Below are 26309 nucleotides of genomic sequence, written 5' to 3'. Positions count from 1 at the left end.
CAATGTCCTCATCCTTCAGTGATGGCCCCGCCCTCACAGAACAGCTGCAGGGACTGAGTAAGGGACGCATGTCAAGAGCTTAGAGCAGAGCCGGGCATGTGATACATGTTCCATTAATGTGGGCTCTGATGTGCCAAAGACAGAGGACCTCCATAAACCATAAACAAAATGAAAAGACAATCTACAGAAAGAGAGAAAATATTTTTAAATGATGCAGCTGACAAGGGCTTTATTTCCAAAATATACAACAGCTCATACAACTCAAAATAACAAAAAGCAAACAACCCAATTGAAAAATGGACAGAAGACCTAAGTAGACGTTTTTCCAAAGAAGAAATACAAATGACTGAGGCACATGAAAAGATGCTCAACATTACTAATTATTAGAGAAATGCAAATTAAAACTCCAATGAGGCACCACTTCACACTGGTCAGAATGGCCATCATTAAAATTTGTACGACTCATATTGATGTATAGCAAAACCATCACAATATTGTAAAGCAATTATCCTCCATTTAAAATAAATATGTATTTTTTAAGTTGTACAAATAACAAACGCTAGCGAGGATTGGAGAAAAGGGGAGCCTGCCTATACTATTGGTGTGAATGTAAACTGATGTGACCGCTATGGAAAATATTATGGAAGTTCCTCATAAAACTAAAATTATCATATGATCCAGAAATCCAACCCCAGGGCATATATCTTTTTCTCCAAAAAGATACATACATCCTTATGTTCATAGCAGTACTATTCACAATGGCTAAGACAAGGAAACAAAGTACCTGTCCATCAATAGATGAATGAATGAAAAGATGTGGAACATATATACAATGGAATACTGCTGCTGCTGCTGAAGTCGCTTTAGTCATGTCCGACTCTGTGCAACCCCACAGACGGCAGCCCACCAGGCTCCTCCATCCCTGGGATTCTCCAGGCAAGAATACTGGAGTGGGTTGCCATTTCCTTCTCCACACAACGGAATACTACTCAGCTGTAAAAAATGAAGAAATAATGCTATTTGCTACAGCATAGATAAACTAGTGATTATCATACTAAGTGAAGTAAGTCAGAACAGGAAAGATAAATACCATATGATATCACTTGTATGTGGAATCCAAAAATGACTCAGGGAATTGCCTGATGGTCAATGGTTAGGATTTCATAATTCCATTGCAGGGGCCTGGGATTGATTCCTGGTAGGGGACCAAAGTGGAGAAGGCAATGGCACCCCACTCCAGCACTCTTGCCTGGAAAATCCCATGGATGGAGGAGCCTGGTGGGCTGCAGTCCATGGGGTTGCTAAGAGTCGGACACGACTGAGCGACTTCACTTTCACTTTTTCACTTTCATGCATTGGAGAAGGAAATGGCAACCCACTCCAGTGTTCTTGTCTGGAGAATCCCAGGGGCAGGAGAGCCTGGTGGGCTGATGTCTATGGGGTCACACAGAGTCGGACACGACTGAAGTGACTTAGCAGCAGCAGGGGACCAAAGAACCTCAAGGTACACGGTGTGGCCTAAAAAAGAAAAAGAGAGAGAGAGACAAATGTACCTACCTATGAAACAGAAACAGACTCAAGGACATAGAGAACAGAGTTGCAGTTGTCAAGGTAAATGGGGTAGGGGTTAGGTAAGCTATTTGATGGACGTGAGTCTGAGTGAACTCAGGGAGTTGGTGATGGACAGGGAGGCCTGCCGTGCTGCGATTCATGGGGTAGCAAAGAGTCGGACACGACTGAGCGACTGAACTGAACTGAACTAAAGCTATTATATATAGAAAGGATAAAGAACAAGGTCCTACTGTACAGCACACAGAACTACATTCAGTATCCTGGGATAAACAATAACAGAAAAGAATATATTTCAAATGTATATGTATAACTGAGTCACATTTTGTGCTGCAAAATTAATGCAGCATTGTAAACCAATACACTTCGATTAAAGCAAGTTATAGATCAAGTAAACAAAATGTAGCCCCCCAAAGAGATCCATGTCCTAACACTCACTAGTGAATGTTTTACTTTACATGGAAAAAAACAATTTGCAAAAGTAATTAAGGCTCTTGCTATGGGAGAATATCCTTGCTTATAAATGGGAGCCCAATATAATCTTATAAGAAGAGGCAGGAAATCCAAAGTTAGAATACAGGTGACAATGGAAGCACAACTGGAGTCATAAGAAGATAGAAACCTTGAGAAGAATGTAGACAGTGTCAAAATTTTGCAGAGGCGATGATAAGAGCCTCTAGAGAAATGTAGCCCAGTTGACTCCTTGATTTTAGTCCAGTAACACTGCTTTTGGTCCTTTCACATCCAGAATTATAAGATAATAAAACTATCATTAAGTCACTAAATTTTTGTTAATTTATTAGAGCTTCCTTAGGTAACTAATATAACATATGTCATTGTGACAAGTTATAATATAACTGTGTCATTGTGCCTTTGGAAAAAATCCCAGGAGTTGAAACAATGTTTTACTTTCTTCATAAACTAAATGTTCGTTGTGAATATCTGAATATCACTGTCACTCAAGTATACAGGTTGTTGGAGCAAATTGCATCATGAGTATGTGGATCCCTGGGGAGGAGTGAAGTTGGTCTATAAAGGTATTTGCAGCTTAATGAATAACATACAAAATACATGCATCACTTCTCCTCATAACTCAGTGATCTAAGAGGTCATGTTCAGTTCAGTTCAGTTGCTCAGTCGTGTCCGACTCTTTGCGACCCCATGAACTGCAGCACACCAGGCCTCCCTGTCTATCACCAACTCCCGGAGTCTACCCAAACCCAAGTCCATTGTGTCAGTGATGCCATCCAATCATCTCATCCTCTGTTGTCCCCTTCTCCTCCTGCCCTCAATCTTCCCAGCATCAGGGTCTTTTCAAATGAGTCAGCTCTCCACGTCAGGTGGCCAAAGTATTGGAGTTTCAGCTTCAACATCAGTCCCTCCAATGAACACCCAGGACTGATCTCCTTTAGGATGGACTGGTTGGATCTCCTTGCAGTCCAAGGGACTCTCAAGAGTCTTCTCCAACACCACAGTTCAGAAGCATCAATTCTTCAGCACTCAGCTTTCTTTATAGTCCAACTCTCGCATCCATACATGACTACTGGAAAAACCGTAGCCTTGACTAGACAGACCTTTGTTGGCAAAGTAATGTCTCTGCTTTTAAATATGCTCTCTAGGTTGGTCATAACTTTCCTTCCAAGGAGCAAGTGTCTTTTAATTTCATGGCTGTGATCACCATCCACAGTGATTTTGGAGCCCAAATAAGAGGTCATGTGGTCCCACCTAATGCAAAGGACAGAAGTGCAGCACTCCCTGAGGACACAGTGAACACCCAGGAATATGGGGTCGATTATGACACTTCCAGAGAGGGCTCAAGTACTCAGGCCCAGTCTCTGCCACATCACTGACCTCCATGACTCAGGTCCTCTCTTGTATTAGTGTCTTACATTACAGGCTCGTTGTGCAAGCTGCATGCAATGCACATGCAGTGTGCTGAGTTTAAGGCCCATTCATGGTGCATTCAGACAATGAAAGCTGTTCTTGATCGTTGATAAACATGTAAGAAAACGTACAGGATCACATGAGGATGAATAAATAACTGCTTTGTGTCTTCCTCCAGGAGCAGCAGGTGACAGGGAGCCGCAGGTGATTCAGCCTGAGAGGTCAGTGTCAGTTGCAGCAGGAGAGACGGCCACTCTGAACTGCACCGTGACCTCCCTGAGCCCTGTGGGGCCCATCAAGTGGTTCAGGGGAACTGGACCAGGTCGGGAGTTCATCTACAGTCAAAAAGAGGCCCCCTTCCCCAGAGTAACAAGTGTTGCAGATGTCACAAAGAGAAACAACATGGACTTTTCCATCCGCATCACTAACATCACCCCAGCAGACACTGGTGTCTACTACTGTGTGAAGTTCCGGAAAGGAGAACGTGGTGAAGTGGAGTTTAAGTCTGGACCAGGCACTCATCTCACTGTGAGTGGTGAGTACAGCCTTTGTCCCCTGTATTCCAATAACATGTCAACAAGAATGCCTGCTACCCTTTGAATCGAAAAACACAATCATGTACAGCAGTGGGTGCTTATGTCATGATCTGGGTCATGATCAGATTTCATTCCCTTCTACAGATCAGGGGAGTTGAGGCCTATTTGTTCAAGGCCCCACGGCTGGTAAAAGTGAGAAAATTCTGAGTCCCCAGTCTGCCTGGCTCCACAACCCTTGTCTTTTTCACTCCATTCAGCCCTTTGGTTCCAGGGATAAAAGAGATGAATGTCTGAGTCCCTTGCTCCATCAACTGTCCAGACCTCATTCCTGCCTCCATAGAATGCTCACCTCAATGTGGCTGAGTTTTCTCTTTATTCACACATACTGAACACCTACTGTGAGCCAGGGCCTGGTCCAGATGCTGTGGAAGCAGAAGTGAACAAAGCAGAAAAGGGCTCTTATTCCATGAAGCTTATGTTCTCTTTCCTCTGAAAGAAGAGAGATTCATCTAGGGCAAGGAGTGAAAATGTTATCTATTTCCTCTTCAGAAGCATCACACTGAGAAGAACTTCCTATAGCACAGGCTCAGTGCTGACTCTGATGGCCCTGCTTGGAGGAGATGCCTAGAGGTTGGGTGTTTCCTGGGAATCTGTTAAGAAGACTCTCCTGTGATTCAGGAATTGACTCACACAGTCACTGAAGGCTCCCAGCAGAGCTGGGTCATCTCAGAATGTCCCTCCCCAGGGAAGAGGTTCATGTGGGTGACTTAGGAGCAGCCCCACTGAGGTAGCAACAGTGATCATTTAGAGTGTTCTGACCAAAACTCTGGATCCTCTTTCTAATTCCTGAATCCTGGGCTGTCAGCAGGGGAAGGACCTTTAGACACCATCCTCCCAACCTCCCACGTACACATGGGGGCCTGAGAGCAAGAGGTATAGGGGCCCTGACCACAGTCACATGGTCAGTGAGGGGATCCTTCCAGAACCCAATCTATTTCAAAGCCAGTCTTCTTCCTGCACTGGCACTGGAACTCAATTCATGGAAGAACCTGGCACATAGGATTTGAAGAATAAAAATTCCTTGAATTAATCATGGAATAAGCTCTTTTCATGGTTTTCCCAAAGTTTCTGAAGGCCCCTCACATTCAGACCCTGAGCCTGATGTGACTGGAAACCACTCCTTACTTTCAGCCGCATGACTCCAAATCCCTCATTCCATATGAGCACCTAGAGCTGCCCTGTTTTCCAACAGCTACCTAACTCTCAGCATCATTCATCTACAGTTTCCTGTTGATGGACACTAAGTTGTTCCTAACCTTGGGCTACTGAAACAGTGCTGAGGTCGATAATCTTTCTGTCTGTCACTCTCCTCAAAGGGGAGGTAACCACTGGAAGTGGCTTTGCTAGGTTGCAGCTGTCGACTGAAAAAAAATGTACAATGTGAGAGTTCTGGGTTTAGTTTTATTTGGAGCAAAATGAGGACTATAGCCTGGGAGACAGCATTTCAGATAGCTCTGAGAGATTGCTCCAAAAAGTTGGGGGGCGGGGCCAATATATATGTGCTTTTGGTGAAGGGAGTACATGCAATCAAGCACACGTCTTTTGCGGAAGGTTTATGCTAGTCACAAGGAACAGATGTCACCATGAAAGATTTTGATGCTTTTCTAGATATGAGGAGATGCAAGAACTGGGCTCCTAAAATCATCTCTAGAAAATGTCTAAGTATCTGAAGGCCTGACAGGTTTCTCCAGATCACAGAGTGCCTCCTTTCTGATCTTCTTTCAGGAGGTGTTGAAGGTCAGCAGCTACAGTGGCTGATAGTTTAACCCTTGTGCAGATAGAAAGCAAGTGTCCATTGTAGGTGACTGAGGATATGTGTATGATACTTTGAGTGGATATTGCTAAATTTCCCTCTTAGTCAAGGTAGCAACTGAGCCTCCTCAACCTTCAGACATCAGCAGGGAAGGTGGTTTTTTTCCTGATTTGCAGCTATTACTTAACTTCCTAGATGGTGGGTCCCTTGCTCAACCTCGGTCACAAGTAGTAAGTGGTTCCACCACCACTCAGATCTGCGGCTTCCCGGAAGGTGGATCATCCTCTTCTCCAGGCTGCCTGCCCAGATGATTCCCTGGATGAGAAAGGAGGGAGGCGAGGGGGCCAGAGAGCATCAGCTTGTCAGATACTGAACCTTTCTCGTGACATTTACTCCTTATAACCAGTGTTCAGAAAGAAGGGTGTCGGATGAGGACACTGATGCTCAGAGAGGGGACTTGTTTAGTGAGCATGTAAGGGAGCCAGGATTGAACCCCAGACACTTTGACTCACAGCCCTGCTCTCTGCACAGTGTGGGGGAAATCTCCAGCTCTGTCCTCTGAAATCCTTGTATTGTTCTGTTCTTCAGCAGTGGCACTAAAGAGAAGTCCACTGTGGGAGGTAAGTTTAGCTTTACAACCTGGACCAGACAGATACTGCAGTGTCTCTTGATGGGATGGGCGGAACCTCTTCTAAATGGCAGCACTCAGCACACTTAGCAGCATCAGGAGATTTCCTCCGTTGTTGTGATGTTGCCCCTTCGCTAGGCTCCTATGGAGCAGGTCTGGGAAGGTTAGTGTGGACAGAGCCCAGAGGGTCCACTGCAATCCCAACAGCACCAGGCACGCCCATTCCTGGCTCTGCAGCCTGAGGATGAGGAGGGGGAGGTGTTCCCTAGAGGGTGGTGGGATCCCCATGTGAGCAAGAGTTCCTACTCTAGACTCAGGTGTCAGGAGCTTGTGTCTTCCCTTGTGGCTTCAGAGTCTCTATGCCTGGGCCCTCAGAGGCCACGCCTCCCTGTAGTCACCTGAAGTCAAGAATCTGAGAGAAAAGGGGAAAGTGGTGGTTGTTGTGGGGGGTTCTGAAGGTGGGTGCTTGTTCTGCTGATGGAAATGAAAGCTTGGAGCTGACAGGAAATTTGGGGACGTAGTGAAGGGAAGGGTGAAGATGTAGTCCCTTCATTTCTTTCAGCCTCACTTTTCTCTTCTGTAAAATAGTGATCATCACTGTCTCCTTTCAGGAGAGTTGGAAGTATTTGAGGTGCTCTGTCTAAATCACCAGCACGGGGTAGAGACACCCAAACTGGGGTATTATTTCAAGGCTGTGACCCAATTCCCTGTGTCCCCATTCCTCACCTGTAATGTTTGCAGAATGTACTGAGGGCACATGACCTGGTGACAGGGCAGCCCCTCAGGGAGCAATGGTGCTGACCTTCCAGGCCGTGTGGTCCTCACAGAGCCTCTAGTCCTCAGTTCCCCATCTGTGAAATGGTGGTAATCACACTACCTCTCAGGAGTCTGTGATGCCTGGAGAGGGCTAAGAAGCCCTGGATGGAGTGGGTTAGGGTGTCCCTGAGCTCAGTGCACAGTAGTGGGGAGCCTGAGCCGAGCCCCTGCCTGGGCTCCTATTCCAACTCTGGGACCTCTGACGAGTCCCTCCCAAGTTGGTGCTCAATGTCCTCATCCTTCAGTGATGGCCCCGCCCTCACAGAACAGCTGCAGGGACTGAGTAAGGGACGCATGTCAAGAGCTTAGAGCAGAGCCGGGCATGTGATACATGTTCCATTAATGTGGGCTCTGATGTGCCAAAGACAGAGGACCTCCATAAACCATAAACAAAATGAAAAGACAATCTACAGAAAGAGAGAAAATATTTTTAAATGATGCAGCTGACAAGGGCTTTATTTCCAAAATATACAACAGCTCATACAACTCAAAAATAACAAAAAGCAAACAACCCAATTGAAAAATGGACAGAAGACCTAAGTAGACGTTTTTCCAAAGAAGAAATACAAATGACTGAGGCACATGAAAAGATGCTCAACATTACTAATTATTAGAGAAATGCAAATTAAAACTCCAATGAGGCACCACTTCACACTGGTCAGAATGGCCATCATTAAAATTTGTACGACTCATATTGATGTATAGCAAAACCATCACAATATTGTAAAGCAATTATCCTCCATTTAAAATAAATATGTATTTTTTAAGTTGTACAAATAACAAACGCTAGCGAGGATTGGAGAAAAGGGGAGCCTGCCTATACTATTGGTGTGAATGTAAACTGATGTGACCGCTATGGAAAATATTATGGAAGTTCCTCATAAAACTAAAATTATCATATGATCCAGAAATCCAACCCCAGGGCATATATCTTTTTCTCCAAAAAGATACATACATCCTTATGTTCATAGCAGTACTATTCACAATGGCTAAGACAAGGAAACAAAGTACCTGTCCATCAATAGATGAATGAATGAAAAGATGTGGAACATATATACAATGGAATACTGCTGCTGCTGCTGAAGTCGCTTTAGTCATGTCCGACTCTGTGCAACCCCACAGACGGCAGCCCACCAGGCTCCTCCATCCCTGGGATTCTCCAGGCAAGAATACTGGAGTGGGTTGCCATTTCCTTCTCCACACAACGGAATACTACTCAGCTGTAAAAAATGAAGAAATAATGCTATTTGCTACAGCATAGATAAACTAGTGATTATCATACTAAGTGAAGTCAGAACAGGAAAGATAAATACCATATGATATCACTTGTATGTGGAATCCAAAAAATGACTCAGGGAATTGCCTGATGGTCAATGGTTAGGATTTCATAATTCCATTGCAGGGGCCTGGGATTGATTCCTGGTAGGGGACCAAAGTGGAGAAGGCAATGGCACCCCACTCCAGCACTCTTGCCTGGAAAATCCCATGGATGGAGGAGCCTGGTGGGCTGCAGTCCATGGGGTTGCTAAGAGTCGGACACGACTGAGCGACTTCACTTTCACTTTTTCACTTTCATGCATTGGAGAAGGAAATGGCAACCCACTCCAGTGTTCTTGTCTGGAGAATCCCAGGGGCAGGAGAGCCTGGTGGGCTGATGTCTATGGGGTCACACAGAGTCGGACACGACTGAAGTGACTTAGCAGCAGCAGGGGACCAAAGAACCTCAAGGTACACGGTGTGGCCTAAAAAAAGAAAAAGAGAGAGAGAGACAAATGTACCTACCTATGAAACAGAAACAGACTCAAGGACATAGAGAACAGAGTTGCAGTTGTCAAGGTAAATGGGGTAGGGGTTAGGTAAGCTATTTGATGGACGTGAGTCTGAGTGAACTCAGGGAGTTGGTGATGGACAGGGAGGCCTGCCGTGCTGCGATTCATGGGGTAGCAAAGAGTCGGACACGACTGAGCGACTGAACTGAACTGAACTAAAGCTATTATATATAGAAAGGATAAAGAACAAGGTCCTACTGTACAGCACACAGAACTACATTCAGTATCCTGGGATAAACAATAACAGAAAAGAATATATTTCAAATGTATATGTATAACTGAGTCACATTTTGTGCTGCAAAATTAATGCAGCATTGTAAACCAATACACTTCGATTAAAGCAAGTTATAGATCAAGTAAACAAAATGTAGCCCCCCAAAGAGATCCATGTCCTAACACTCACTAGTGAATGTTTTACTTTACATGGAAAAAAACAATTTGCAAAAGTAATTAAGGCTCTTGCTATGGGAGAATATCCTTGCTTATAAATGGGAGCCCAATATAATCTTATAAGAAGAGGCAGGAAATCCAAAGTTAGAATACAGGTGACAATGGAAGCACAACTGGAGTCATAAGAAGATAGAAACCTTGAGAAGAATGTAGACAGTGTCAAAATTTTGCAGAGGCGATGATAAGAGCCTCTAGAGAAATGTAGCCCAGTTGACTCCTTGATTTTAGTCCAGTAACACTGCTTTTGGTCCTTTCACATCCAGAATTATAAGATAATAAAACTATCATTAAGTCACTAAATTTTTGTTAATTTATTAGAGCTTCCTTAGGTAACTAATATAACATATGTCATTGTGACAAGTTATAATATAACTGTGTCATTGTGCCTTTGGAAAAAATCCCAGGAGTTGAAACAATGTTTTACTTTCTTCATAAACTAAATGTTCGTTGTGAATATCTGAATATCACTGTCACTCAAGTATACAGGTTGTTGGAGCAAATTGCATCATGAGTATGTGGATCCCTGGGGAGGAGTGAAGTTGGTCTATAAAGGTATTTGCAGCTTAATGAATAACATACAAAATACATGCATCACTTCTCCTCATAACTCAGTGATCTAAGAGGTCATGTTCAGTTCAGTTCAGTTGCTCAGTCGTGTCCGACTCTTTGCGACCCCATGAACTGCAGCACACCAGGCCTCCCTGTCTATCACCAACTCCCGGAGTCTACCCAAACCCAAGTCCATTGTGTCAGTGATGCCATCCAATCATCTCATCCTCTGTTGTCCCCTTCTCCTCCTGCCCTCAATCTTCCCAGCATCAGGGTCTTTTCAAATGAGTCAGCTCTCCACGTCAGGTGGCCAAAGTATTGGAGTTTCAGCTTCAACATCAGTCCCTCCAATGAACACCCAGGACTGATCTCCTTTAGGATGGACTGGTTGGATCTCCTTGCAGTCCAAGGGACTCTCAAGAGTCTTCTCCAACACCACAGTTCAGAAGCATCAATTCTTCAGCACTCAGCTTTCTTTATAGTCCAACTCTCGCATCCATACATGACTACTGGAAAAACCGTAGCCTTGACTAGACAGACCTTTGTTGGCAAAGTAATGTCTCTGCTTTTAAATATGCTCTCTAGGTTGGTCATAACTTTCCTTCCAAGGAGCAAGTGTCTTTTAATTTCATGGCTGTGATCACCATCCACAGTGATTTTGGAGCCCAAATAAGAGGTCATGTGGTCCCACCTAATGCAAAGGACAGAAGTGCAGCACTCCCTGAGGACACAGTGAACACCCAGGAATATGGGGTCGATTATGACACTTCCAGAGAGGGCTCAAGTACTCAGGCCCAGTCTCTGCCACATCACTGACCTCCATGACTCAGGTCCTCTCTTGTATTAGTGTCTTACATTACAGGCTCGTTGTGCAAGCTGCATGCAATGCACATGCAGTGTGCTGAGTTTAAGGCCCATTCATGGTGCATTCAGACAATGAAAGCTGTTCTTGATCGTTGATAAACATGTAAGAAAACGTACAGGATCACATGAGGATGAATAAATAACTGCTTTGTGTCTTCCTCCAGGAGCAGCAGGTGACAGGGAGCCGCAGGTGATTCAGCCTGAGAGGTCAGTGTCAGTTGCAGCAGGAGAGACGGCCACTCTGAACTGCACCGTGACCTCCCTGAGCCCTGTGGGGCCCATCAAGTGGTTCAGGGGAACTGGACCAGGTCGGGAGTTCATCTACAGTCAAAAAGAGGCCCCCTTCCCCAGAGTAACAAGTGTTGCAGATGTCACAAAGAGAAACAACATGGACTTTTCCATCCGCATCACTAACATCACCCCAGCAGACACTGGTGTCTACTACTGTGTGAAGTTCCGGAAAGGAGAACGTGGTGAAGTGGAGTTTAAGTCTGGACCAGGCACTCATCTCACTGTGAGTGGTGAGTACAGCCTTTGTCCCCTGTATTCCAATAACATGTCAACAAGAATGCCTGCTACCCTTTGAATCGAAAAACACAATCATGTACAGCAGTGGGTGCTTATGTCATGATCTGGGTCATGATCAGATTTCATTCCCTTCTACAGATCAGGGGAGTTGAGGCCTATTTGTTCAAGGCCCCACGGCTGGTAAAAGTGAGAAAATTCTGAGTCCCCAGTCTGCCTGGCTCCACAACCCTTGTCTTTTTCACTCCATTCAGCCCTTTGGTTCCAGGGATAAAAGAGATGAATGTCTGAGTCCCTTGCTCCATCAACTGTCCAGACCTCATTCCTGCCTCCATAGAATGCTCACCTCAATGTGGCTGAGTTTTCTCTTTATTCACACATACTGAACACCTACTGTGAGCCAGGGCCTGGTCCAGATGCTGTGGAAGCAGAAGTGAACAAAGCAGAAAAGGGCTCTTATTCCATGAAGCTTATGTTCTCTTTCCTCTGAAAGAAGAGAGATTCATCTAGGGCAAGGAGTGAAAATGTTATCTATTTCCTCTTCAGAAGCATCACACTGAGAAGAACTTCCTATAGCACAGGCTCAGTGCTGACTCTGATGGCCCTGCTTGGAGGAGATGCCTAGAGGTTGGGTGTTTCCTGGGAATCTGTTAAGAAGACTCTCCTGTGATTCAGGAATTGACTCACACAGTCACTGAAGGCTCCCAGCAGAGCTGGGTCATCTCAGAATGTCCCTCCCCAGGGAAGAGGTTCATGTGGGTGACTTAGGAGCAGCCCCACTGAGGTAGCAACAGTGATCATTTAGAGTGTTCTGACCAAAACTCTGGATCCTCTTTCTAATTCCTGAATCCTGGGCTGTCAGCAGGGGAAGGACCTTTAGACACCATCCTCCCAACCTCCCACGTACACATGGGGGCCTGAGAGCAAGAGGTATAGGGGCCCTGACCACAGTCACATGGTCAGTGAGGGGATCCTTCCAGAACCCAATCTATTTCAAAGCCAGTCTTCTTCCTGCACTGGCACTGGAACTCAATTCATGGAAGAACCTGGCACATAGGATTTGAAGAATAAAAATTCCTTGAATTAATCATGGAATAAGCTCTTTTCATGGTTTTCCCAAAGTTTCTGAAGGCCCCTCACATTCAGACCCTGAGCCTGATGTGACTGGAAACCACTCCTTACTTTCAGCCGCATGACTCCAAATCCCTCATTCCATATGAGCACCTAGAGCTGCCCTGTTTTCCAACAGCTACCTAACTCTCAGCATCATTCATCTACAGTTTCCTGTTGATGGACACTAAGTTGTTCCTAACCTTGGGCTACTGAAACAGTGCTGAGGTCGATAATCTTTCTGTCTGTCACTCTCCTCAAAGGGGAGGTAACCACTGGAAGTGGCTTTGCTAGGTTGCAGCTGTCGACTGAAAAAAAATGTACAATGTGAGAGTTCTGGGTTTAGTTTTATTTGGAGCAAAATGAGGACTATAGCCTGGGAGACAGCATTTCAGATAGCTCTGAGAGATTGCTCCAAAAAGTTGGGGGGCGGGGCCAATATATATGTGCTTTTGGTGAAGGGAGTACATGCAATCAAGCACACGTCTTTTGCGGAAGGTTTATGCTAGTCACAAGGAACAGATGTCACCATGAAAGATTTTGATGCTTTTCTAGATATGAGGAGATGCAAGAACTGGGCTCCTAAAATCATCTCTAGAAAATGTCTAAGTATCTGAAGGCCTGACAGGTTTCTCCAGATCACAGAGTGCCTCCTTTCTGATCTTCTTTCAGGAGGTGTTGAAGGTCAGCAGCTACAGTGGCTGATAGTTTAACCCTTGTGCAGATAGAAAGCAAGTGTCCATTGTAGGTGACTGAGGATATGTGTATGATACTTTGAGTGGATATTGCTAAATTTCCCTCTTAGTCAAGGTAGCAACTGAGCCTCCTCAACCTTCAGACATCAGCAGGGAAGGTGGTTTTTTCCTGATTTGCAGCTATTACTTAACTTCCTAGATGGTGGGTCCCTTGCTCAACCTCGGTCACAAGTAGTAAGTGGTTCCACCACCACTCAGATCTGCGGCTTCCCGGAAGGTGGATCATCCTCTTCTCCAGGCTGCCTGCCCAGATGATTCCCTGGATGAGAAAGGAGGGAGGCGAGGGGGCCAGAGAGCATCAGCTTGTCAGATACTGAACCTTTCTCGTGACATTTACTCCTTATAACCAGTGTTCAGAAAGAAGGGTGTCGGATGAGGACACTGATGCTCAGAGAGGGGACTTGTTTAGTGAGCATGTAAGGGAGCCAGGATTGAACCCCAGACACTTTGGACTCACAGCCCTGCTCTCTGCACAGTGTGGGGGAAATCTCCAGCTCTGTCCTCTGAAATCCTTGTATTGTTCTGTTCTTCAGCAGTGGCACTAAAGAGAAGTCCACTGTGGGAGGTAAGTTTAGCTTTACAACCTGGACCAGACAGATACTGCAGTGTCTCTTGATGGGATGGGCGGAACCTCTTCTAAATGGCAGCACTCAGCACACTTAGCAGCATCAGGAGATTTCCTCCGTTGTTGTGATGTTGCCCCTTCGCTAGGCTCCTATGGAGCAGGTCTGGGAAGGTTAGTGTGGACAGAGCCCAGAGGGTCCACTGCAATCCCAACAGCACCAGGCACGCCCATTCCTGGCTCTGCAGCCTGAGGATGAGGAGGGGGAGGTGTTCCCTAGAGGGTGGTGGGATCCCCATGTGAGCAAGAGTTCCTACTCTAGACTCAGGTGTCAGGAGCTTGTGTCTTCCCTTGTGGCTTCAGAGTCTCTATGCCTGGGCCCTCAGAGGCCACGCCTCCCTGTAGTCACCTGAAGTCAAGAATCTGAGAGAAAAGGGGAAAGTGGTGGTTGTTGTGGGGGGTTCTGAAGGTGGGTGCTTGTTCTGCTGATGGAAATGAAAGCTTGGAGCTGACAGGAAATTTGGGGACGTAGTGAAGGGAAGGGTGAAGATGTAGTCCCTTCATTTCTTTCAGCCTCACTTTTCTCTTCTGTAAAATAGTGATCATCACTGTCTCCTTTCAGGAGAGTTGGAAGTATTTGAGGTGCTCTGTCTAAATCACCAGCACGGGGTAGAGACACCCAAACTGGGGTATTATTTCAAGGCTGTGACCCAATTCCCTGTGTCCCCATTCCTCACCTGTAATGTTTGCAGAATGTACTGAGGGCACATGACCTGGTGACAGGGCAGCCCCTCAGGGAGCAATGGTGCTGACCTTCCAGGCCGTGTGGTCCTCACAGAGCCTCTAGTCCTCAGTTCCCCATCTGTGAAATGGTGGTAATCACACTACCTCTCAGGAGTCTGTGATGCCTGGAGAGGGCTAAGAAGCCCTGGATGGAGTGGGTTAGGGTGTCCCTGAGCTCAGTGCACAGTAGTGGGGAGCCTGAGCCGAGCCCCTGCCTGGGCTCCTATTCCAACTCTGGGACCTCTGACGAGTCCCTCCCAAGTTGGTGCTCAATGTCCTATCCTTCAGTGATGGCCCCGCCCTCACAGAACAGCTGCAGGGACTGAGTAAGGGACGCATGTCAAGAGCTTAGAGCAGAGCCGGGCATGTGATACATGTTCCATTAATGTGGGCTCTGATGTGCCAAAGACAGAGGACCTCCATAAACCATAAACAAAATGAAAAGACAATCTACAGAAAGAGAGAAAATATTTTTAAATGATGCAGCTGACAAGGGCTTTATTTCCAAAATATACAACAGCTCATACAACTCAAAAATAACAAAAAGCAAACAACCCAATTGAAAAATGGACAGAAGACCTAAGTAGACGTTTTTCCAAAGAAGAAATACAAATGACTGAGGCACATGAAAAGATGCTCAACATTACTAATTATTAGAGAAATGCAAATTAAAACTCCAATGAGGCACCACTTCACACTGGTCAGAATGGCCATCATTAAAATTTGTACGACTCATATTGATGTATAGCAAAACCATCACAATATTGTAAAGCAATTATCCTCCATTTAAAATAAATATGTATTTTTTAAGTTGTACAAATAACAAACGCTAGCGAGGATTGGAGAAAAGGGGAGCCTGCCTATACTATTGGTGTGAATGTAAACTGATGTGACCGCTATGGAAAATATTATGGAAGTTCCTCATAAAACTAAAATTATCATATGATCCAGAAATCCAACCCCAGGGCATATATCTTTTTCTCCAAAAAGATACATACATCCTTATGTTCATAGCAGTACTATTCACAATGGCTAAGACAAGGAAACAAAGTACCTGTCCATCAATAGATGAATGAATGAAAAGATGTGGAACGTATATACAATGGAATACTGCTGCTGCTGCTGCTGCTGCTGCTGAAGTCGCTTCAGTCATGTCCGACTCTGTGCAACCCCACAGACGGCAGCCCACCAGGCTCCTCCATCCCTGGGATTCTCCAGGCAAGAATACTGGAGTGGATTGCCATTTCCTTCTCCACACAACGGAATACTACTCAGCTGTAAAAAATGAAGAAATAATGCTATTTGCTACAGCATAGATAAACTAGTGATTATCATACTAAGTGAAGTAAGTCAGAACAGGAAGGATAAATACCATATGATATCACTTGTATGTGGAATCCAAAAAATGACTCAGGGAATTGCCTGATGGTCAATGGTTAGGATTTCATAATTCCATTGCAGGGGCCTGGGATTAATTCCTGGTAGGGGACCAAAGTGGAGAAGGCAATGGCACCCCACTCCAGCACTCTTGCCTGGAAAATCCCATGGATGGAGGAGCCTGGTGGGCTGCAGTCCATGGGGTTGCTAAGAGTTGGACACGACTGAGCGACTTCACTTTCACTTTTTCACTTTCATGCATTGGAGAAGGAAATGGCAACCCACTCCAGTGTTCTTGTCTGGAGAATCCCAGGGGCAGGAGAGCCTGGTGGGCTGATGTCTATGGGGTCACACAGAGTCGGACACGACTGAAGTGACTTAACAGCAGCAGGGGACCAAAGAACCTCAAGGTACACGGTGTGGCCTAAAAAAAGAAAAAGAGAGAGAGAGACAAATGTACCTACCTATGAAACAAAAACAGACTCAAGGACATAGAGAACAGAGTTGCAGTTGTCAAGGTAAATGGGGTAGGGGTTAGGTAAGCTATTTGATGGACGTGAGTCTGAGTGAACTCAGGGAGTTGGTGATGGACAGGGAGGCCTGCCGTGCTGCGATTCATGGGGTAGCAAAGAGTCGGACACGACTGAGCGACTGAACTGAACTGAACTAAAGCTATTATATATAGAAAGGATAAAGAACAAGGTCCTACTGTACAGCACACAGAACTACATTCAGTATCCTGGGATAAACAATAACAGAAAAGATATATTTCAAATGTATATGTATAACTGAGTCACATTTTGTGCTGCAAAATTAATACAGCATTGTAAACCAATACACTTCGATTAAAGCAAGTTATAGATCAAGTAAACAAAATGTAGCCCCCCAAAGAGATCCATGTCCTAACACTCACTAGTGAATGTTTTACTTTACATGGAAAAAACAATTTGCAAAAGTGATTAAGGCTCTTGCTATGGGAGAATATCCTTGCTTATAAATGGGAGCCCAATATAATCTTATAAGAAGAGGCAGGAAATCCAAAGTTAAAATACAGGTGACAATGGAAGCACAACTGGAGTCATAAGAAGATAGAAACCTTGAGAAGAATGTAGACAGTGTCAAAATTTGCAGAGGCGATGATAAGAGCCTCTAGAGAAATGTAGCCCAGTTGACTCCTTGATTTTAGTCCAGTAACACTGCTTTTGGTCCTTTCACATCCAGAATTATAAGATAATAAAACTATCATTAAGTCACTAAATTTTTGTTAATTTATTAGAGCTTCCTTAGGTAACTAATATAACATATGTCATTGTGACAAGTTATAATATAACTGTGTCATTGTGCCTTTGGAAAAAATCCCAGGAGTTGAAACAATGTTTTACTTTCTTCATAAACTAAATGTTCGTTGTGAATATCTGAATATCACTGTCACTCAAGTATACAGGTTGTTGGAGCAAATTGCATCATGAGTATGTGGATCCCTGGGGAGGAGTGAAGTTGGTCTATAAAGGTATTTGCAGCTTAATGAATAACATACAAAATACATGCATCACTTCTCCTCATAACTCAGTGATCTAAGAGGTCATGTTCAGTTCAGTTCAGTTGCTCAGTCGTGTCCGACTCTTTGCGACCACATGAACTGCAGCACACCAGGCCTCCCTGTCCATCACCAACTCCCAGAGTCTACCCAAACCCATGTCCATTGTGTCAGTGATGCCATCCAATCATCTCATCCTCTGTTGTCCCCTTCTCCTCCTGCCCTCAATCTTCCCAGCATCAGGGTCTTTTCAAATGAGTCAGCTCTCCACGTCAGGTGGCCAAAGTATTGGAGTTTCAGCTTCAACATCAGTCCCTCCAATGAACACCCAGGACTGATCTCCTTTAGGATGGACTGGTTGGATCTCCTTGCAGTCCAAGGGACTCTCAAGAGTCTTCTCCAACACCACAGTTCAGAAGCATCAATTCTTCAGCACTCAGCTTTCTTTATAGTCCAACTCTCGCATCCATACATGACTACTGGAAAAACCGTAGCCTTGACTAGACAGACCTTTGTTGGCAAAGTAATGTCTCTGCTTTTAAATATGCTCTCTAGGTTGGTCATAACTTTCCTTCCAAGGAGCAAGTGTCTTTTAATTTCATGGCTGTGATCACCATCCACAGTGATTTTGGAGCCCAAATAAGAGGTCATGTGGTCCCACCTAATGCAAAGGACAGAAGTGCAGCACTCTCTGAGGACACAGTGAACACCCAGGAATATGGGGTCGATTATGACACTTCCAGAGAGGGCTCAAGTACTCAGGCCCAGTCTCTGCCACATCACTGACCTCCATGACTCAGGTCCTCTCTTGTATTAGTGTCTTACATTACAGGCTCGTTGTGCAAGCTGCATGCAATGCACATGCAGTGTGCTGAGTTTAAGGCCCATTCATGGTGCATTCAGACAATGAAAGCTGTTCTTGATCGTTGATAAACATGTAAGAAAACGTACAGGATCACATGAGGATGAATAAATAACTGCTTTGTGTCTTCCTCCAGGAGCAGCAGGTGACAGGGAGCTGCAGGTGATTCAGCCTGAGAGGTCAGTGTCAGTTGCAGCAGGAGAGACGGCCACTCTGCACTGCACCGTGACCTCCTTGAGCCCTGTGGGGCCCATCAAGTGGTTCAGGGGAACTGGACCAGGTCGGGAGTTCATCTACAGTCAAAAAGAGGCCCCCTTCCCCAGAGTAACACATGTTTCAGATGTCACAAAGAGAAACAACATGGACTTTTCCATCCGCATCACTAACATCACCCCAGCAGACACTGGTGTCTACTACTGTGTGAAGTTCCGGAAAGAAGTACGTGGTGACGTGGAGTTTAAGTCTGGACCAGGCACTCATCTCACTGTGAGCGGTGAGTATGGTATGGGTGTCCTTCATCCCCTGGTCTCTGACAAGTCAACAAGAATGCCCTTCACTCTTTGAGCAAAAAAAGGAATCCGGTGCAACAGTGATCTGGACATGATCTGATTTTACTCCCTTCTACAAATCAGAGTATTTGAGGCCATGACGGTTGTGCTATGTGCTCCAGGCCCCACAGCTGGTAAATGTGGGAAAAGTCTGGATCCCCCATCTACCTGGTTCCACAGTCCTTGACTTTTCCATCATATTCAGTCCTTTGATTCCAGGGATAAGGGAAATGAAAGTCTGAGTGACTTGCTCCTTGACAGGCCAGGCCTCACTTCTTATCTCTGGAGAGTGCACCCTCAGTGTGGCTGTCTTCTCTTTATTCAGCACTTTTATCTAGTCTGTTTCCCTTTTTCTATTTCATATTCAGTGCTCCCATTTCATTTAGTTTATGTTTTCCAGTTTGTCCATCTCTTCTTTTTGTTGATGTTCATTTCTCAAACCTTTATCAAGTGTAGTAGAAAAGCTTTTGTATACATATATATATATTATGTATAACATACATATTTTAGAAAACTTATGAATTTTTACCTAACTAAAAAATTTATGATATTTTGATTCTACTTGTTTGACTTAGATTAATAGAATGCTAGATATCTAGTTTAAAAATATAGATATATAATAAGCAACAAAAGTTCACTATATAGAACAGGGAACTATAGTCAATATCTTGTAATAATTTATAATGGAAAATAATTTCAAAAATAACGTATGTATATATGTATAACTGAATCACACACACAAAATAATTCTACTTTTTGAGATTTAGTAATGTTTATCTTTTTGCCAGTTTTTTTAAATGTCCTGTGGACATCTAACAACAACGTATGAGACACAAAATTTTAAATATATTGTGTCAGATCAGATTAGATCAGTCACTCAGTCGTGTCCGACTCTTTGCAACTCCATGAATCGCAGCACGCCAGGCCTCCCTGTCCATCACCAACTCCCAGAGTTCACTCAGACTCACGTCCATCAAGTCAGTGATGCCATCCAGCCATCTCATCCTCTGTCATCCCCTTCTCCTCCTGTCCTCAATCCCTCCCAGCATCAGAGTCTTTTTCAATGTCAACTCTTCACATGAGGTGGCCAAAGTACTGGAGTTTCAGCTTTAGCATCATTCCTTCCAAAGAAATCCCATCACAGACTCGATGGACATGAGTTTGAGTGAACGCCGGGAGATGGTGATGGACAGGAAGGCGTGGCGTGCTGCGATTCATGGGATCGCAAAGAGTCGGACATGACTGAGCGACTGAACTGAACTGAATAACCAAAGGAAACATTGCTGCTGCTGCCACTGCTGCTAAGTCGATTCAGTCGTGTCCGACTCTGTTCGACCCCATAGACAGCATGAAAACTCTGTTGCTGAAAGAAAACAACTTTTTAGCCTGACATCCAAGTAATCTCAAATTATCTGCAAATTATCTTTTCTAATTTACCTGCTATCTTCTTTTCCTCTTATTTTAGAGGCCTAGAGTATGGCAGCTTTGACAAAGGGTTCATTCTGCTCAATCTGTATTCCAGATCTTCCAAATACTTATTAAGTCACTTCAAGGTAGTTTTTAAAAACCCTTCCAAGTTTTAATTTGCACACCTTTTATTAAAAATGGGAGTTATGTACCTAAAAAAAAAAAAGAAAGAAAAGAAATCCCAGGGCTGATCTCCTTCAGAATGGACTGGTTGGATCTCCTTGCAGTCCAAGGGACTCTCAAGAGTCTTCTCCAACACCACAGTTCAAAAGCATCAATTCTTCGGCTCTCAGCCTTCTTCACAGTCCAACTCTCACATCTATACATGACCACAGGAAAAACCATAGCCTTGACTAGACGAACCTTTGTTGGCAAAGTAATGTCTCTGCTTTTGAATATGCTATCTAGGTTGGTCATAACTTTCCTTCCAAGGAGTAAGCGTCTTTTAATTTCATGGCTGCAGTCACCATCTGCAGTGATTTTGGAGTCCAGGAAAATAAAGTCTGACACTGTTTCCACTGTTTCCCCATCTATTTCCCATGAAGTGATGGGACCGGATGCCATGATCTTCGTTTTCTGAATGTTGAGCTTTAAGCCAACTTTTTCACTCTCCTCTTTCACTTTCATCAAGAGGCTTTTGAGTTCCTCTTCACTTTCTGCCATAAGGGTGGTGTCATCTGCATATCTGAGGTTATTGATATTTCTCCAGGCAATCTTGATTCCAGATTGTGTTTCTTCCAGTCCAGCGTTTCTCATGATGTACTCTGCATATAAGTTAAATAAACAGGGTGACAATATACAGCCTTGACGTACTCCTTTTCCTATTTGTAACAAGTCTGTTGTTCCATGTCCAGTTCAAACTGTTACTTCCTGACCTGCATACAAATTTCTCAAGAGGCAAATCAGGTGGTCTGGTATTCCCATCTCTTTCAGAATTTCCCACAGTTTATTGTGATCCACACAGTCAAAAGCTTTGGCATAGTCAATAAAGCAGAAATAGATGTTTTTCTGGAACTCTCTTGCTTTTTCCATGATCCAGAGGATATTGGCAATTTGATCTCTGGTTCCTCTGCCTTTTCTAAAACCAGCTTGAACATCAGGAAGTTCACGGTTCACATATTGCTGAAGCCTGGCTTGGAGAATTTTGAGCATTACTTTACTAGCGTGTGAGATGAGTGCAATTGTGCAGTAGTTTGAGCATTCTTTGGCATTGCCTTTCTTTGGGATTGGAATGAAAACTGACCTTTTCCAGTCCTGTGGCCACTGCTGAGTTTTCCAAATTTGCTGGCATATTGACTGCAGCACTTTCACAGCACCGTCTTTCAGGATTTGGAACAGCTCAACTGAAATTCTATCACCTCCACTAGCTTTGTTTGTAGTGATGCTTTCTAAGGCCCACTTGATATATATTGTGTAGGATATGATTAATATAAACTAATTAAATATAATTCAATTATATTTAAATTATTAATAACATCAAGATATTCCTATTCTTATTTTTTCTGCATTTGATAAAATATTCTCAGATAAATGCTAATATGTCTCACTATGTTTATATATTTTTTTCTTTTCCATTAAAAAAAAAAAGGAACTCAATCTGACTCCAGGCAAGGCTCCTTCCTTCACTGGCATTGGAACTAGTTTTCTGGAAGGGCCTGGCACATAGAAGTTGCAGAATAAAAATTCCTTGGGCTTCCCTCAGAGCTTAGTCGATAAAGAAGCTGCCTGCAATGCAGGAGACCCAGATTCAATTCCTGGGTCGGGAAGATCCCCTGGAGAAGGAAATGGCAACCCACTCCAGTATTCTTGCCTGGAGAAACTATGGACAGAGAAGTCCACCAGGCTGTAGTCCATCGAGTCACAAGAGTCGGACATGACTTAGTGAGTAAACCACCACCACCCAAAATCTCCTTGAATTAACCATGGAACAGGCTCCTTTCATTGCTTTCCCAAAGGTCCAGAAGGTCCCTCACATTCAGAGCCTGAGCCTGAGGTGACTGGAAAACTCTCCCTACTTTCACCCGCATGATCCCAAATCCCTCATTCCACATCAGCACCTAGAGCTGCCCTGGTTTTCGACAGCTACTTAACACTCAGCATATGGAGACAGCATCATTCATCTCCCAATCTCCTGTTGATGGAGACTAAGTTGTTCCCAACCTTGGGCTACTGAAACAGTGCTAAGGTAGATATGCTTTCCAAGTGTCACTCTGCTCAGAGGGGAAATACCCACTGGAAGTGGCATTGCTAGTTCAGACAGCATGCGGATTTTAATTTGTGTGATGATATTACCTGATTTTCCTCCTAGTCTTGGTAGCAAATAATGTCCCCAAATGTCTAGACGTCAGCAGGGAAGGTGTTTTTTCCTGATTTCTCAGATATTATTAATCTTCCCAGATGGTGTGTCCCCTGCTCAGTCTCAATACAGCTAGCAGGTGGCTCCACCATCTCTCAGATCTGCTGGCTCCCAGGGCTGTTCCTCCTCTTCCTCAGGCCGTCTGCGAGATGATTCTCTGGATAAGAAAGGAGGGAGGGGAGGGGAGCTGCCGCCTGTCAGATGGTGAATCCTCCTTAGGCATTTACTCATTATAAACAGTGTTCAGAAGGAAAGGTTGTCTGTTTACCACTTTTACAGATGAGGACCCTCAGGCTCAGAGAGGGGATCTGATTTGTGAACAGGTAGAGGAGCCAAGATCAAATCCCAGGCACTCACAGTCACACAGCCCTGTTCTCGGCACACCCCACTGTGCTTATCAAAGTGTTGAGCAGACTCCATCCCTGTCCTCTTAAAATCTTATTTCATTCTTTTCTTTAGAGATAAGCATTTTAAAAGGCCCTGTAAGGGAGGTAAGTCCAGTTTTACAACCCAGATGAGACAGATCATTCAGTGTCACATGATGTGCTGAAAAGTTCCGCAATGACACAGAAATAAGTTTGGGGAATTAGCTTTTTTCAACACACTTAAAAGCATCAGGAGATTTTCTCCCCATTGTTGTGATGATGCCTCTTCACCAGGGCCCTGTGGAGCAGGTCCGGGAAGGGTGGTGTGGACAGAGCCCAGAGGGGCCACTGCGACCCCAGCAGCGCCGGGCACGCCCATTCCTGGTTCTGTGGACTGAGGATGAGGAGGGGGAGGTGTCCCCTAGAGGATGGTGGGGCCCCGTGTGAGCGAGAGTTCCTGCTCTAGACTCAGGCGTCGGGAGCCCACGTCTTCCCTTGTTGTTCCAGGGTCCCCAGGGCTGGGCCCTCAGAGGCTACTCCTCCCTGTAGTGGTTGGAGTCAAGAATCTGAGGCAAAAGAGGGGTTGGTGGTCAGTGTGGATGCTCCTGAAGGTGGGCACTTGCTCTGCTGATGGACCTGAAAGCTTAGACTTGACATGAAACACCAGGACACAGTCAGGGGGTGAGAGGAGACAGACCCTTCATTTCTCTCAGCCTCAGTTTCCTCAGCTGCATGATGGTGGTCATCATGTCTTTCAGGAAGGATTTGAGGAGCTCTGTCCAAATCACCAGCACAGTTCCCTGTACTGGGCACCCCCCTTCCTCACCTGTAGAAAGAGGATGATCACACAACCTTTGCAGGGTGTCCTGAGGGCAGGATGACCTGGTGAAAGGAGAGCCCCTCAAGGAGCGATGGTGCTGGCCTCCCAGGCTGTGGGGTCCTGGGCATGTCTCAGTTCTCTCTTGTCCTCAGTTTCCCCATCTACGAAATGATGGTGATCACACAACTTTCAGGGGTCTGTGATTGACTGGAGAGGGCCTAGGAAGCTCTGGATTGGGGCAGGGGTGACGGTTAGGGTGTTCCTGAGCTCAGTGCAGTGTCTGAGAGCCTGGGCCAAACCCCTGCCTGGGAACCCATCCCAACTCTGCCCCATCCCAGCGCTGGGACCTCTGCCGAATCTCTCCCCACTCTGGACCTAAGTGTCCTCATCCCTCAGTGACAGCCCCGTCCTCACAGAGCAGCTGAAAGGACTGAATGAGGGACACATGTCAAGAGCTTAGAGCAGACCCTGGCATGTGATACATGTTCCACTAACATGAGCCTTGATGTGTTGGAGCCAGAAGACCTCAGACAGGGTCACTTGCCCTCCAGGACTGAGTACAACTGAGTTACTGTGAAACTGGGTGCTTTTTAACCTCAGCTGCTCATTGGAATCACCTGGGAGATGGTGACAAGATCCCAGGACCCTGGCTGTACCCTAGAAATTCTGATGTAAGTGCACAGACATGGCATGGACAGCTGAGTGTCTTAACTCCTGTGGAGGATGCTGGTGCCCAGCTAGGGCAGAGAAGCCTGAGCTGTGTTTTCTCTGAGGTCACCAAGAGGGAAGGCTGTGGTTTTTCCCTGATAGAGGTCTGTCCCCTGTTGTGCCTGGGTTATAAAAACATCTCTTCCAGGTGTGAGTGCTTTAGAATAACCTGTGATGGTCACAGATCTTAGAAGGCCCAAGAAACTCAGCCTGAATGGAGTAGCAAGGACACTCACACCCCAACAGAGCTCACCTGGGTTGAGAGGGCCTTCCTACTCACTCAGACCATCCTGTTTAGACCAGAGCTTCATCACTGGGGAAACCTTCCCATCTTTAAACACCTGTGTGTCTAAACAGGCATTGGAATCCCTGTAAATACTCCCTTCTCAGCCTGGAGCCCTCTGGCCTCAACAACCACAGTGACACTGATGAAATCTGTCTTCTCTCCTTTCAGAGTGTTTCCAGCTTCTATAAAGAGCTAATCTGCAGGAAAATGCCTGTGGTCTCTTGTGTGTTTTGAAAGCTAATTCCCCAAACTTATTTCTGATGGGATTATTTTTATAATTGGGGACAGATTCATAATTTGGTGTTTCTACTATTTTTTTCTTAATGTCGATTTTTGCACGGCAGCTGTTTGGAGCAGAATATGACTCTCCTTGGTGCTTCAGTTGTGCTTTTGTTTTGGCTTCTTACTGCCTAAAAAATAAATACGTAGTTTCAGAACTAGAATGACCAGATCTTATAATAACAAGGGCACCTCTGGTGGCTTAGATGGTAAAGAATGTGCCTGAAATGCCGGAGACCTGGGTTGAATCTCTGGGTCAGGAAGATCCCCTGAAGAAGGAAATGGCGATCCAGTCCAGTATTCTTGCCTGGAGAATCTCATAGACAGAGGAGCCTGGAGTGCTACAGTCCATGGGGTTGCAAAGAGTCGGACACAATTGAGCGACTAACACTTTCACTTTTCTTTTATGATAAGATCATGGATGTTATTGATTAAGCACCTACTATATGCCAAGCTCTGTGTTTTATATACATCCTCATCTTACCAGGTGGTGCTTGTATCCACTTTGTCCAGAAACAGTGAGGCTCAAGAGTAAAGAACTGCAACACTAAAATCAATCAGTCCTGGGTGCAGTGAGGTGAACTCTGACCTTAATTGCCGTGTGTCCTTGGACAGCTTCACTCTCCCTGAATTTTGTCCTATATATGGGGCTACACTCAGGCCTTCCTCTCAGAGCTGTGGGGGGGATTAGAGAGCTGAGGGTGATCAAGAGATCAGGCCATCTTTAGGCTCTGAGGAAACTCTGGATAAGTAGTAACTGATCACAGTACCTCGTCCCTTTAGGGATGTCCAGGATGCTGGAGTTTATACAATTTGACATATTAAGGCAGCTAATACGAGGAACATATAGCTATGTATGTCCTCAAGTGTTTGATGAGTTTTAGGAAGCAAGCTAAATATTTAGAAATGCAAATATCTGTAATGTTTGCTGTCTACAGACTTTTACAGGAGGTATTGGGTAATAATGAACAATTGAGAGACGTCCTGCAGGACTCCTCTACAGGGACCTTCACATTTGACTTGCTGATTTG

General features: G+C 45.0%; 1 protein-coding gene across 1 annotated transcript in view; it reads left to right on the top strand.

The window, feature by feature from the left end:
- Positions 1–26309, top strand: part of LOC102408791 (basement membrane-specific heparan sulfate proteoglycan core protein) — a 129168-nt gene that overhangs the window by 33775 nt on the left and 69084 nt on the right. Inside the window, 3 exon segments of the mRNA XM_045162689.1 lie at positions 3632–3988; positions 11103–11459; positions 18586–18942. Coding sequence (XP_045018624.1) covers positions 3632–3988; positions 11103–11459; positions 18586–18942 — 1071 coding nt within the window.

The sequence above is a fragment of the Bubalus bubalis genome, chromosome 14 (genome assembly GCF_019923935.1).
Source record: "Bubalus bubalis isolate 160015118507 breed Murrah chromosome 14, NDDB_SH_1, whole genome shotgun sequence".
NCBI lineage: Eukaryota > Metazoa > Chordata > Mammalia > Artiodactyla > Bovidae > Bubalus > Bubalus bubalis.
Note: the sequence above shows the minus strand (reverse complement) of the source record. Positions and strands in the feature narration are given on the sequence as shown.